Source organism: Eleutherodactylus coqui, chromosome 5 (assembly GCF_035609145.1).
Source record: "Eleutherodactylus coqui strain aEleCoq1 chromosome 5, aEleCoq1.hap1, whole genome shotgun sequence".
Lineage (NCBI taxonomy): Eukaryota > Metazoa > Chordata > Amphibia > Anura > Eleutherodactylidae > Eleutherodactylus > Eleutherodactylus coqui.
In genome coordinates, this window is record NC_089841.1 from 125,888,734 (window position 1) to 125,902,438 (window position 13,705).

The 13,705-nt window shown below is 42.0% G+C and overlaps 1 protein-coding gene across 1 annotated transcript in view; it reads left to right on the top strand.

The window, feature by feature from the left end:
- SRFBP1 (serum response factor binding protein 1) overlaps positions 1-13,705 on the top strand; it is an 82,225-nt gene that overhangs the window by 60,225 nt on the left and 8,295 nt on the right. The window contains exon 5 of the mRNA XM_066603109.1: positions 7,007-7,088. Coding sequence (XP_066459206.1) covers positions 7,007-7,088 — 82 coding nt within the window. The remainder of the gene's footprint in view (positions 1-7,006; positions 7,089-13,705) is intronic.

Genomic DNA, 13,705 nt, shown 5'->3' on the forward strand with positions numbered 1-13,705 from the left:
TACAGTCTGGTAATACAGGGGAACGCAAGAGCTAATTATTCGCATAAAAAAAAGGTTTTGCCGGCTCCAGTTCTAACTATTAGAATACATCCCTGGATCAACGTAATATCTACAGAAATCTAGTAACCTTAACTGGTAATATGATTAATTTATGCTCAAGACATCCAGGTCCCTCTTAAACTCTTTTAGTGAATTTGCCATCACTACGTCCTCAGGCAGAGTTCCACAGTCTCACTGCTCTTGCAGTAAAGAACCCCCTTCTGTGTTGGTGATGAAACCTGCTTTCCTCTAGACGTAGCAGATGACCTCTTGTTACTGTCGCAGTCCTGGGTATAAACAGATCATGGGAGAGATCCTTGTATTGTCTCCTAATATGTAGGATGAGAATTGTGCTGTGATACAATTGTGGTGTGTACAACAAAGAACAGTTTTTCTTTTAGATAGTTTCATAAATCTGCCTCGAAGTCTTTAGTAAAACTGCATGCATAAATATATAAACTTATATGTCTGATATGGAAACACACAAGCACTAGTTTTACATCTGTTTTTTCCTGCAAAGGACCAAATCAGACTAAAGGCCTATTTACACGTAACGATGATTGCTCAAAAGTTGTTCAAACGACCAAAAATGAGCGATAATCTGTACCTGTAAACGCTCCCATCATGCACTTTTCATCTGAATGATTATTTTAAGGTGAACTTAAAATCCATCTTTCAGGTACAGAGATAAAGTATCTGCACAGCTGGGCCTGTGATCAGTGACACGCTGGGCTCTGCAAACAGCTCCTGGAGGCCCTTTACATGCACATGAAGATTTACTGGCCATTAACATTTTATGCAAAAAGATAACGAAAACTTTCAATCGTTTTAAAGATTACCTTTGTGTGTAAATGGGCCTTAACCCGTAATTAATTAGAAAATGCGCTCACCTGTCCCCCATCTTCTCAGAGTTCACATGCAGTTTATTAGCCTGTGGATTGTAGGTTTGATGCTTAAAAACGCCAGTGTTGTTCCTTTTTCCTTGTTGACAATGGCAAAGAAAAGAGAGCTGTCTGATCAGACCAGACATGCTATTATCACCAGGCGCAATCTTTTACCGTAAGACTGCTTATTTCCATACACTTTGGCAGCCCAGCTTCAACAGTTCGAAATGTTATCAAGAAGTTTGCTACTCGTGGAACTTGTCAACAGCATTCCAGGTGGATAGAGGAAAACGATGAGAGAACCTGACAAAAGTTGGTTTGAAACGTGGCAAAGAAATTGCATACGACATCCAAAGAAAGTCGTGCTGCGCTGGAGACCTCTGGAGTGATGGATTCAACATGTACCACATGCTGCACACTGAACAAAACAGGACTCTATAGGCAAAGGCCAGGGAGGTCCCCACTGCTTATAGAAAGGCATAAAAAGACCAAACTTTTATTTGTTTTAACTCATTTATCCTCTGTGACACGTGCATGTATGTCACAGCTGTGGGTTGGATATGGAGTGGGCTCGGGACCTTGAGACTGCAGCATATCCCACAGGTGCTGACAGCCTTCGCAAACCGCCATAATCTGAGCTAGCTCCCATCACGGCAGTTTGACAGCTTGCATGGGCTGTCAATTCTTACTGCCGCATATAAGCCATCAGCTGGAGGGGAGGGATCTACCCAACGAGTTGCCATTTCCTCCAGTGATACAATTGCCAGGTGCTGATTGTTCCTCTGGGTGGATTAAGGCCTCATGTCCACTAGAAAAATATGATTTGTGCAGAATCTGCTGCAGATTCTGCATGGATTTGCTTTAAATGATATTTTATTTATTTATTTTTTTTTTGTATGCAGATATCCCCATCTATAGATAGCAATGTGGCCGATCCACGGGAAAATGGAGCATTCTGCTTTTTTTTCCCTACACGTGAAAAACGCAAATCGATTTAAAATGCCATCCGCGGGTGCAAAATTCAATTTAATTGACTGTGGATGGCTAATGATTCCCTACGGGCAAAATTGAATGCGGATTTCACCCGCGGAATCTGCAATTCAATTTTGCTAGTGGACATGAGGCCTAATCTATTTAGGAAATCCGTGCGGGTGTCCCGCACGCGTGATCCGCGCCCATAGGGATGCATTGGACACCCGCAGGTAAGGAAATACCTGTGGATTGCGTGTGCGGGAAATCACTCGCAACTTGCTCCATTTTAGTGTGGGTCTCCTGCAGGCTTCTATAGAAGCCTATGGAAGCCGTCCGGATCCGCTGTACATCCGCAGCTTAATTTCTGCTCTCTGGCGCGGGAGATCAGAAGCTCCAAAAAAAATAAGAGTTCACGGCGCATGCACGTGCCGAGCACATCCGCCAGGCAGGAGCAAAGAAGATCCAGCCGCGACGGACTGGAACCCGCAGCGTCCAGACAGGTGAGTTAATTCAATTTTCAGGCCTCATGTCCGCGTGAAAGGAGGGACCCGCTGCGGGATTCTGCATGGAGAATCCGCGCGGGCCTGAATTTCTTAGTGGACATGACGCCTAAAGGCTCCAGGACTGCAATTTATTTAATCCTATTGAGCCTTTCCTGTAGCCTTAGAAGCTGAGCTTGCAAAACTTGAATTGCGCTGCAGTAGATGGACCTCTGAGGCTTTAGTCTTTTTGTTATACTTGCATATAAAACAGCTTTCTTTTACATACACACACTGCTGCTTTAAGCATTAGCGCATTCGATTCTGTTTATTTGAATATTTAGTGAGTAAAGGTGAAAGCACACACAGTCTCTGAAGATCTGACATGCAGTCTGGCTTTTTCTCTTGAGCGTGGAGGTGGAAACCGCCATCCATACTGCATCTTGCCTGGTTTTGCAAGTGGAGTACAATTCATACCGTGTGAACATAGAACTATTTTATTTTTTAAGCAATGACTGCATACATGGTGACGGGTAAACACTTCTGTTGAATGTATTTGGACTTGCTATTAAATATTAGAATGATTCAAAGTTTATAGATATCAACTTATTTTGGAAGATATTGGCTTTTTTTTATACTAAACAATCATGGCTGCCAGCAATGTTGACCGCAGCCATATTTATACATGGTTATTAAGCCACCCCACAGTCATAAAATTTGTTTTTCTAAACTAAGCAACAGAGTACTGTCATCCACTGTAGTGCTGTACACAATAGGGGGGGATTTATGACTGCTTCTACGCCAGAATTCTGGCATTTAATAAGGTGTCAATTTTCTCACAAGCCCCACTTGCAAAAAAATTTGACTTTTTCTTATTTTTTACATCGCCCTCACCACTTTCCCAAAACATGGGAGTGGCTTGTCAGGAGGCGCTGTGGCCGCCCATGACTTGCATATCGATATATAATTTGCATTAGAAATTGGTATAAATTATACCAATAATCTGCACCAGCTGCTAGCTGGCATAGATTTCTGTGTGGGCACATGGAGGAGCCAAGATGTGACTCTTCATATGTCGGGCGCATCATGCACCAATGGCAATTATACTAAGGCCAACACTAGAATCACTGGTCTTTAGTAAATTTCCGCTAATATTCCATGTGTGGTCTGACCAGTGATTTAGAAAGTTGTAGAATTAGGTTCTCATCAAATGCACCTATCCCACATTTTATTTTTTTAATTCCAAGAAACTTGTAACCTTTTTATTTTGAAATATCCAATAAAGTCTTCTAAAGAAAAACAGTGTGTCTGTCCTTTTATTTTATGCACCCCATAAGCTAATGGCCTTGCCAGCAGTTGCCTGGCACTGTCCTCTACAGTTAAAAGGTTTTCTGACACAAAAAAATGTCCCAAGGTTAAATAATGGCCTCTCATGGTGTTCTGATTGGCACTGCTTCAAAGTGGGGACCACCTGTTCACACTCCCATTGACACTGGAATCGATGATGTCCTGTTCATTTGATGGCTTCTATCCTCCATAATTCTCCCTCATTTTAAATTATTCCTCCTGCAATTTTAACTTATTGTTTATTTATATTGGAAGAACATTTTTTAGGCTTCCTTTTTACTCTCCTTTGAGATCTTATCTACATGTGCTGCCTTTAATCTGTGTTTTGTGTTTCATTTTTTTCCTTTTAGAGCTTTTTATAGCTTCTTCACCATTTTTCTCCTTTAGTGGTTTTAGGCTACCTGCACTCGCCAGTGTGCGTTTCCACGTCAATGTGAAAAATGCCTCCCATCACTTCAGTTAAGTAGTGATCCTCCGGTGTGGCTTTTGGCCATGTCTGAGGATCAGCAAGTGTTTCCCATTGTTTTCAGTGGGAAGCCTTACCCCTTGAAAACATTGGGAGATTCCTTCTGAGAAACTCAAAAAGATAGGACACGCAGCGATTTTTGTTCTCGCACCAGGATGCAATGCAGGAAAACATCGCTCATGTATATGACTCCATTCAAAAGAATAGGGTTCATGTTCGTGTGTCTTGCAACGCACAAATCTAGCGCACGTTTCTCGGTCATGTGAAACCAGCCTAAATGTTCTTTCTTTTTTTTTGCCCCCCTTTTCATTTTTATTTATCCAGACTGTTTTTTCCTCCTATAATATTTGCACCGCTTCCAATAAATATTTCAAGATACTTTTAAAAATATCTCATTAAGGCCGCCTGCAGACAGCTGGGTCGGATCTCGCAGCGGAATTGTCGCAGCGGGACTCGACCCGCGCCCCTGCAGGGACCAGCGTGGCACTCCCCTCTCCCGCTCTTTGATGTGCCGGCCAGCCGACACATGCGCAGAGCGGAGCCGGCGGCCAGAGTGTGACAGAAATAGAGCATGCTGCGATTTGTTTTCTGTGCATGATTTTGCGCGGACAAATCGCGTCCGTCTGCATAGAATTGCGTTTTCTAACGCAATCCTATGGCAGCTTCCACGGGCGGAAATTCTGTGGCAAATCCCGCCGCGGAATTTCCGCCCGTGTGCAGGGGGCCTTAGTGCCCGCACTCCTATTTTTAGTAGATTCTCCCAGTGCTTAATAAAATAGTGACCAAGTACCGACAAGCCTGCACCCTAGTAGGAATGCACATGCTATGTGAGTGCACACTTCTTGATGTAAAAAGCAGTCTACTGTCTTTCCAGTTATCAGATCCTCTGAGTCTAGGCTGGGAAACGTCTGATTCATATCGTTCTCTGCATTTCCCCGAATTCACATTTTTTATAAATTAGGACTGTTATTTCATACTTGATACTTAGTGAATCACTAAGCTTCTCCTAAATCTTAAGTTAGTCAACAGCATGACCCTTCATTGTACATACTCCATGGTGATAATTTAATAATATGCTGCTTTTGAAATTGCACAATACACTTTACTTTGGAGAGGAAAAAATTCCTAATTTACCAGCACTTTGCAGACTGCGTGGTGGCGTTCCTGAAATATGAATACGTATCGGAGTATTTCATCAGTGTTCCATTACTGTTCTATTCATCAGAAAGGTACAATATTTTTTTTTTAGAAATTATTCACGCAGTAAGCTTTAGCACAAAATACTGCCTTTTTACAGCAGTCGGAAGATATTGCCTCATGTTTATTTACAGAATACCTGAAATTTGGGCCATAGAAGCAGAACCCTGCACTGTGCTGTTAGACTAGTTTGTGTAAACACACACCAAGCATAAGCCGCCATTGTCTGGAGAAAACCGTATTTCCAAAGTCATAATAAAAAGAAAACCATTTACTGAATATGAACAGGACAATTCCAGGGAAAGGATTTGTGATGTAATGATGGAGGCGGTCGGTGAATGTGTGATCCTGCCGAAGTCATTCTAGACTAAAGGGTTGTGCAAATTATAAAGCTAGCCCCTAGCCTGTGACTTCCACTGATCCTGACAACGAGGGTCCAGTCGGTCCCCAAGTGAATGGAGTTGAGGTCTTCCAGGCACATGTGCTCCATTCACTTCAGTGACCGGGATCGCCGAAGTGCTTCTACTCAGTAATCGCCACCAATGTCATTGAAGGGAATTGAGTGGTGGCACACTTGCGTGGCCTCCACTGCATTCATTCAATGACAGACCAGACCCCCAATATTTGATCCCTGGGTCCCCCACTGATCATAAAGTTAACTTTATATCTTGGCACAACCCCTTTAAAGAAATCTCTCTTGCCACTCTTGACGTGTCTGTTTTAGGAAATTTGCATGCATTGCCCCTACTATAACAATTCGGGAGCATCTTTTCTTACAACAATGTGATCTGTTCTGTTGTTCCTTCTTGAAATGTATGAATACATTGACAACTTGGTGCTAGCATCCCAGTTATAAAAGGAAGGGTGTTCCCTACGTGATCTGATATTGTCTTCATTGATTGGAGAATGTCGAAGTGTAGAGAAATTAAGAACATTTCAGTCTGATGTAAACAAAGGCTCAGAAGGCTTGCTTTAATCCCATTAAAAATACACGTTTAAATTTTTTTTGTTTGGAGATCGCCGCTTTACACATACATGACACCATGGCAGATTGGTCCAACAGAAGAATCTTAGCAGGTGAACAACTGATCTACCAGTGAACTCTCAGTGCACAGAGATAGCAGGAGTGAATGTAAAAATGTGCAGGAAGAGATATACCAGAGTGTGGTCCTTCACCATTGAAGTTTAAAAACTAGCATTTACTAGAACATCTAGCTGAAAACATAGGATTGTGGTCCAAAGAGAAACTCCATGTGGACACTTCAATCAATGCTGGAGAGCTACATAGGGCTCATTCAGATAGGGAGTTCTGTTGTGCCCCCATCCCCTGTATTATTGCAGATTATAGTATGGTATTCATCCCTTTTTCTACCCTACAATGCAAAAAGTATTGACACTAGTCTAGAAGCTTTGCATTTGTCACAGAGCCTTGATTTTATATGCATGTGTAACATTGAATAGATTTAACTGCCTCAGCTTAATTGCCTATTGTAAAAAATAGCCTATGAAAGGCCCTTTCATTGCAGCTTTTGTTCTATTACTATCTGTTCCTTTATTTTATTAATTTGGATTTTTGTTATATATTTTCATCATTAATGACATTTTTTACATTTTTGCTATAGGCGAACAGCGATGTAGAAACTCGAGCAGTCGCCAGATTAGCCACACATCCCTTTCTCAAACAAAAGATATCTGCTATTAAAGGTAACCTGGGAAGCTCTAATTCTTAGGAGAGTGTTGTTAGTCTTGGATATTATGTCTATTTAGCTGTCCTAGACAAATTGTAATAATTCCAATACCTAGAGGAAGATGCTAAGTAATTGCTTAAAGAATATCCCCATATGTTACTATACCCGGAGACTCCTAAAGGTAACTGGCATGGTAAGCACATATTCACATATGGCTCATTTTGGAACCTCCGTTGCAGATTCAACGCAAGACCCAGCATGCTGCACTACTTTGGCTTCTGGCATGCCATCTGAAGTTTTTCCAGACAGACGACCCCCTATTTATAATAAATGACGTCTGTCTAGTGCTGTTCAGGTCTGGCATGTGCCGAATCAAGCACTTCTGGTTCTTTCATTGTTTGGCTCAGAGGACAGCGCTAAACAACGGCAGTAACCCCGAAATGTCAAAACAAATGTGAAAGGGGATCAAAGGAGTTTGTGGCAAAAATTAAATGTGCAGATTGTAAATGGGCAGAGTGCCACTTTGAGGAGTGAGATACAGTTAACATTTCTAGACTTTGTCTAACTTTTAATTCCTCAGGGAACTTTTTTAACTTTTGTTGTATGCTGGTTTATAAGGCTTTCCAGACCAGCAAGTGTTAGAATAATGGAATTTAACTTTTACAATTGCTGTTTTTTTGTTCCAGGTGCAGGCTGTAAGTGTTAAGGTTGATTTACACGGGCCAATGATCGCTCAAAGATCACTCAAACGACAGTTTGAGTGACAGCTTTGAGCGATCATTTTGCATAAACTATTAAGTAGCTACTCAGCTACTTAAGAGCAATTAAAGGGGTTGTCTCGCAGCAAACATCAAAATTTTACATTACCCCATTCCCCCTGTCACCCCCCTGGCATAAAATAGCAATTTAAAGCGGTTTTTAAACCGCTTGCTACTCACCGATCTGACGAAATATGGAGTTATAAAAATCTTCTCCCTAAGATGGCCGACGGTCCTTTCCCATGGTGCACCGCAGGTCTTCTCCCATGGTGCACCGCAGGTCTTCTCCCATGGTGCACCATGGGCTCTATGCGTTCCATTGCTGATTCCAGCCTCCTGATTGGCTGGAATCGGCACACGTGACGGGGCGGAGCTACGATTACGATGCGGTGACCAGCTCTCCGGCACGAGCGGCCCCATTCACCAGCCAGAAGCACGGACTGCGCAAGCGCGTCTAAAAACGCCAGAAGACATCAGAATTAGACGGATCCATGGCGACAGGGACGCTAGCAACGGAGCAGGTAAGTGAATAACTTCTGTATGGCTCATATTTAACGCACAATGTACATTACAAAGTGCATTAATATGGCCAAACAGAAGTGTATAACCCCACTTGCTGCCGCGAGAGAACCCCTTTAAGTGTGCAAATTAAGCCTTAGCTGAAAGCAGTTAATAGCCCTAATGCTCTTATCTGCATTCAGATCCTTTGTTCTCCAGCGGTAAACAAGACTATCAGCGCACACTGCGGAGAACTGCTGATAAGGCTGAATGCCGATTTTTAGGTTGGACTAAATTCAACGATCACCCGATCACCTAGCAGTGCACGAATCGTACACGATCGCCTTTTAGCGTTTTGTGTTTTTTTTAACGATAATCGGCTCGTGTAAAAAGGCAGTTAGTCAGCTGCCAGGGAAGTTGTGAATTCCACCTGCCATGAGACCACAGGCAGATCTATAACAGCAGCCTGAGGCCATAAAGGACGGAATGTACGCCAATATGGAGGGACAATTTGGAGGGCTTTCAACCCTGCAGTTTCTGCACAATACTCAAGCAGCAAACGTTAGGGCTGCTGTTAGTAGCCTTAATGAAATTGTTACTTGAGCAGTTTCATGATGTTTCTGCAAAGTGGCTTCAAACTGGAATGACACCTTCATGATGTAATGAGGGTTAGGGACAGTGAGTCATTTATAAATATATTTTATGATCCTTTAGGTATGCTGCAATAAATGAAGGAACATGTGTTGTGTCTTCTATATTAATACATTTAGAGCCCCACTTGTCTGCAGGAACCTGCCGGAGCACAAGCGTGGGTTTTAGCGTTTGTTAAACAAATAATCCTAACTGTCTGCTCTTGGCACATCCACAGCCATTTCCGCCTCTCCTACCACCCTCAGTATCTTCTTCGTATTTTTCTTTCCATTCATTATTTGGTTGTGTTTTTTCTCCTAGTCCCAGTTGGTCTTACCACTTCACAGTTTACCAGTCACGTACAGTTTGCTCAGTGTTATAAAGTGCTTGCTCAATTTATAGTCTTTATTCTAAATATTTCATCAGTTTTATCTTCCAATGACCTATATGAACTTTGCATCCTGTCAGAGCTTTTTTTGATTTACTGATTTCTCCTTTATTCTTTGAGACTTAAAAAGTTAACCCTGTTAAGACCAGCCTAATTTTAGACCCTAATGACCAACCTAGAGCAATTGTATCCAGTGGCATTGCTATATGATGGCTTGTATTTTTGCGTTAGAAGTTGTACTTTTTTTTTAATAGCATCATGTTGGGATACTTGTATGTATTGTATAACTTTTTTAACATTTTGGGGGAGAAAAAAAAAATCCTCATTGACTTTTTAGGTTTCAGTTTTACGGTATTTAGTATGCAGAATAAATATTTTCTCTGTCACCATGATTATAGTGGTACCAAGATTTGGCAGTTTCTTTATTTTGTACACTAAAAACATTTAACCCCTTAATGACTGCCCATTTTTCGTCTTACAGCAGCTGTTAAGGGACTTTATTATGATGAATTTGCCTTTTTATGGCGGTGAATCAGAAGCCCGACACAGGTCTACTGTGTCAGGGGAAACAGGAGCCTGGTTGTCTGATGCCCAGCTGTAACATTGGGGATTGGCGAAATGCCAATCCCAGCCGTTAAACCCTTTACATGCTACAGTCAGAGCAACCGTGGCATGTAAAGGGCTGATAGGGTGGGGGTTCCCTCTGTCACCCATTAGACCCCCATAATGTGACTGTGTGCCATAGCAACCCATTGGGACAACACAGAAACTTAAAGATGGCGGCCTCCGGTCTATCCTCTACGGTAGCTTATGAGGCTACTAAAGTTATTGTACTGTATTATAAAAACAATCAAACGTGGTGAAATTCGTGTCCCCTAGTGGGTCAAAAGTGGAAAAAGAAAAGTAGTAAAGAATAAAAATTAATTAAACAAGTCAAAACCCCACCTTTCTTCCATTTAGTATGTGTGTGAAAAAAGTCATGGCAAGTCATATCTCTCCTCGCAAAAAAATGGAATAAAAATCAACCAAAAGTCATATGGATCAACACAAGGTACCATTAAAAAGTAAAACACGTTCTGCAAAAAAACCAAACAAATGCTCATACAGGACCATTGTTATGAAAATTTGAATTAACAATAGGACAGAATACTTACATTTCCAAGTCCATCATGACAGCATACATGGAGGCTGCCCTCTCACCTCTGTAGGACTAGTAATACGAAGAGACTTAAAAGCACCTCTCCCACCCACCTCCAGTGGCTTCTAATAACTACAACGGATATAGACTTTATCACTTATTAACAGAAATAGTCCATACCATGTTACGCCACGTGTAAATGAAAGTACTGTCATGATGGACTTGTGGAAATTGAATTTACAGTAGAACATAGTTTCTACATTCCACATCGTCCAGTCGTGACAGCACAGATGGAGCAGTACCATATTACTGTCTCTAGGAGAAACTACAGCTTGAAGGACTTTCCATCCAAAGGCTAGTTCTCTATTGGCATGTAAATCTAAACAATAATGTCTTGTGAAGGTGTGGATGCTAGTCCAAGTGGCTGCCCTGCACCTTTGTTCTGCAGAGGCTTTGGTTCATTCAGCCCAAGGTGATGTAAGGGCCCTTGTCGAATGAGCTTAAAGACCTTCTGGAGGGAATACATCTTGAGCCCTATATACTTCCTGGATTGCCATTTTAATATATCAGGCGATGGAGCTCTTTGAGGTTGCTTTTCCTTTATTAGGAGCCTGGAATTGAATAAACAAGTTATTATCCATTCTGAACAGTTCTGATTCCTGTAGATAGGCTAGCACGACCCTTCTCACATCTAATTTATGAAAGTCCTCCTCTTTGTTATTCCTAGGGTTTTGACATAAGATAAGAAGAATTATGTTCTGCTCCCTATAGAAGGTAGAAAAAAACTTTGGGAAGAAAAAAAGGGGTGTAACCTAAGAACTATCCTGTCATCTAACACTGATGGATACGGCTTCCTACAAGAAAGGCCCTGGATCTCGCTAACCCTTTTAGCTGATGTCACTGCTACCAGAAATTACTTTCGTGGTGAGCATTTTAATTGATGTCTCCAATGTCTCGAAAGGGAAACTGCAGAGACGATTTAGTACGTGGTTTAAGTCCCAGGAGGGAATTTATTTTCTAACAAAGAGGCTGAACCTATTCGTTCCTTTTGATAAATCTTCGAATCCATCTATGTTCTGCCAAATGAATATCAAAAAAGGCACCAAGGGCAGACACCTGTACTTTAATGGTTCTAGGACTCAGACTACGATCCAACTCCGCTTGGAGAAAGTCTTAAATTTTACGTATATTAGGTTTATACAGGTCAGGCTGATCGGTGCCACACCAAGTACAGAACGTTCCTCACACAATATATAGAGAAAGTGACCCTTTAACTACTCTTTAAAAAGGGTGGTTATTACCTTGTTCGAGAGACCCTGATCTAAATGTCTTTGCTTTTCAATAGCCAGGCCATCAACCTTAACTTTTCTGGTTTCTGCTGTAAGACTGGACCATGGACTAGAAGGTCCCAACTGGAAGGTAGAGGCATGGGATCCTGAATTGAAAGTTACCTTAGTAACAGGAACCATGGTTTCTTTGATCAAAAAGGAGCAATCTGTGTTTCTTGGCTCTGCTTTCTCGTATTTTCCACAGTACCTGGGGAATGAAGGGGAACAGGAAAAAGACATATGCCAGGTGTATGTTCCATTCTTGGGAGAAGGCATCCAGACCTAATTGATTTGTCCTTTGGATTCATTGAGAAGAATTTCCAACACTTGGTGTTCAGTCTTGTGGCAAACAGGTCTACCTAGGTTCCCTATTGCTTTATGATGGAGTCGAAGACCTCCAGATTTAGGGACCACTTTCCAGGAATATTTACTGCCGACTGAGGTAGTGTGCTACGATGTTCCGTAAACCCTTGAGGGGAATGGCTGAAACGAATACTACAGTTGTCTCTACCCAGGAGAAGATTTTCTGCAAGATTTTTTAGATGTAGATGTTTGTTGACACCCTGATGGCGAATAAATGAAACTGCTGTTATATTGCTTGAGAACATTTTCTAAACAACTCTTCTGCCTGAAATGCCTCTTAATTTTCTGCAATCGGTGGATTGGGAACTGATTTTTGATCCCCAGGAGCCCTGGAACACCAGGTCTGCTACTTGAGCTCCCCAGCTTGTCCGACTTGTATTGGTCGTCATTGATACAAAGGGACCACTGTCCCCTTCGCTAAGATAAGTGGGTGACAACCACCATGAAAGAGCTCTTTTGACCTGGAGGCATAGTCTGAATTTCATATTTAGTGAAGATTGGTTCCTATCCCATTTTAACAGAATAGAATTCTGTAAGGGCCTACAATGGAACTTTGTCTAGGAAACCATTTGTAAACAAGAGGTCATCAGTCCCAAGATTTTCATCGCCCCTTTCACTGTCCCATTTCTTTCTGTTGCGAAGGCCGTTATAGATTGATAGAGATGCTTTTTAATCTCTCCTCCTTCCTGTCCCTACAGAGGTCATAGGGCAACCAACATGTTGCGCTATCATGACTGGACTATGTTGAAAAAAACAAGTTAGGGGTCATTGAATGTGGCGATAGATAAAATATACATTTTTGTTTATTACTTTAAGTGTGTATAAGTTGCAAAAAAAGACTGTATAATTTTGGTATTAATGTAATCATACTGCCCACAGAATTAAAGGGGTTGTCCCGCGCCGAAAAGGGTTTTTTTTTTTTCAATAGCCCCCCCCGTTCGGCGCGAGACAAACCCGATGCATGTGTTGAAAAAAAAAAAAACGGATAGTACTTACCCGAATCCCCGCTCTCCGGTGACTTCTTACTTACCTTGCGAAGATGGCCGCCGGGATCTTCACCCTCGGTGGACCGCAGGTCTTCTGTGCGGTCCATTGCCGATTCCAGCCTCCTGATTGGCTGGAATCGGCACACGTGACGGGCGGAGCTACGAGGAGCAGTGCTCCAGCACGAGCAGCCCCATTCAACACGGAGAAGACCGGACTGCGCAAGCGCGTCTAATCGGGCGATTAGACGCTGAAAATTAGACGGCACCATGGAGACGGGGACGCTAGCAACGGAACAGGTAAGTGAATAACTTCTGTATGGCTCATAATTAATGCACAATGTACATTACAAAGTGCATTAATATGGCAATACAGAAGTGTATACCCCAACTTTGTTTCGCGGGACAACCCCTTTAACTTAACATATTCATTCCACACAGTGAACTCTGTTCTAAGAAAAAAAAGCCAGAATTGCAGATTTTTTTAAATTTTGTTACTTACCTCTCAAAGAATGGAATATAAGGGTTTTAAAGACCCACACACCAT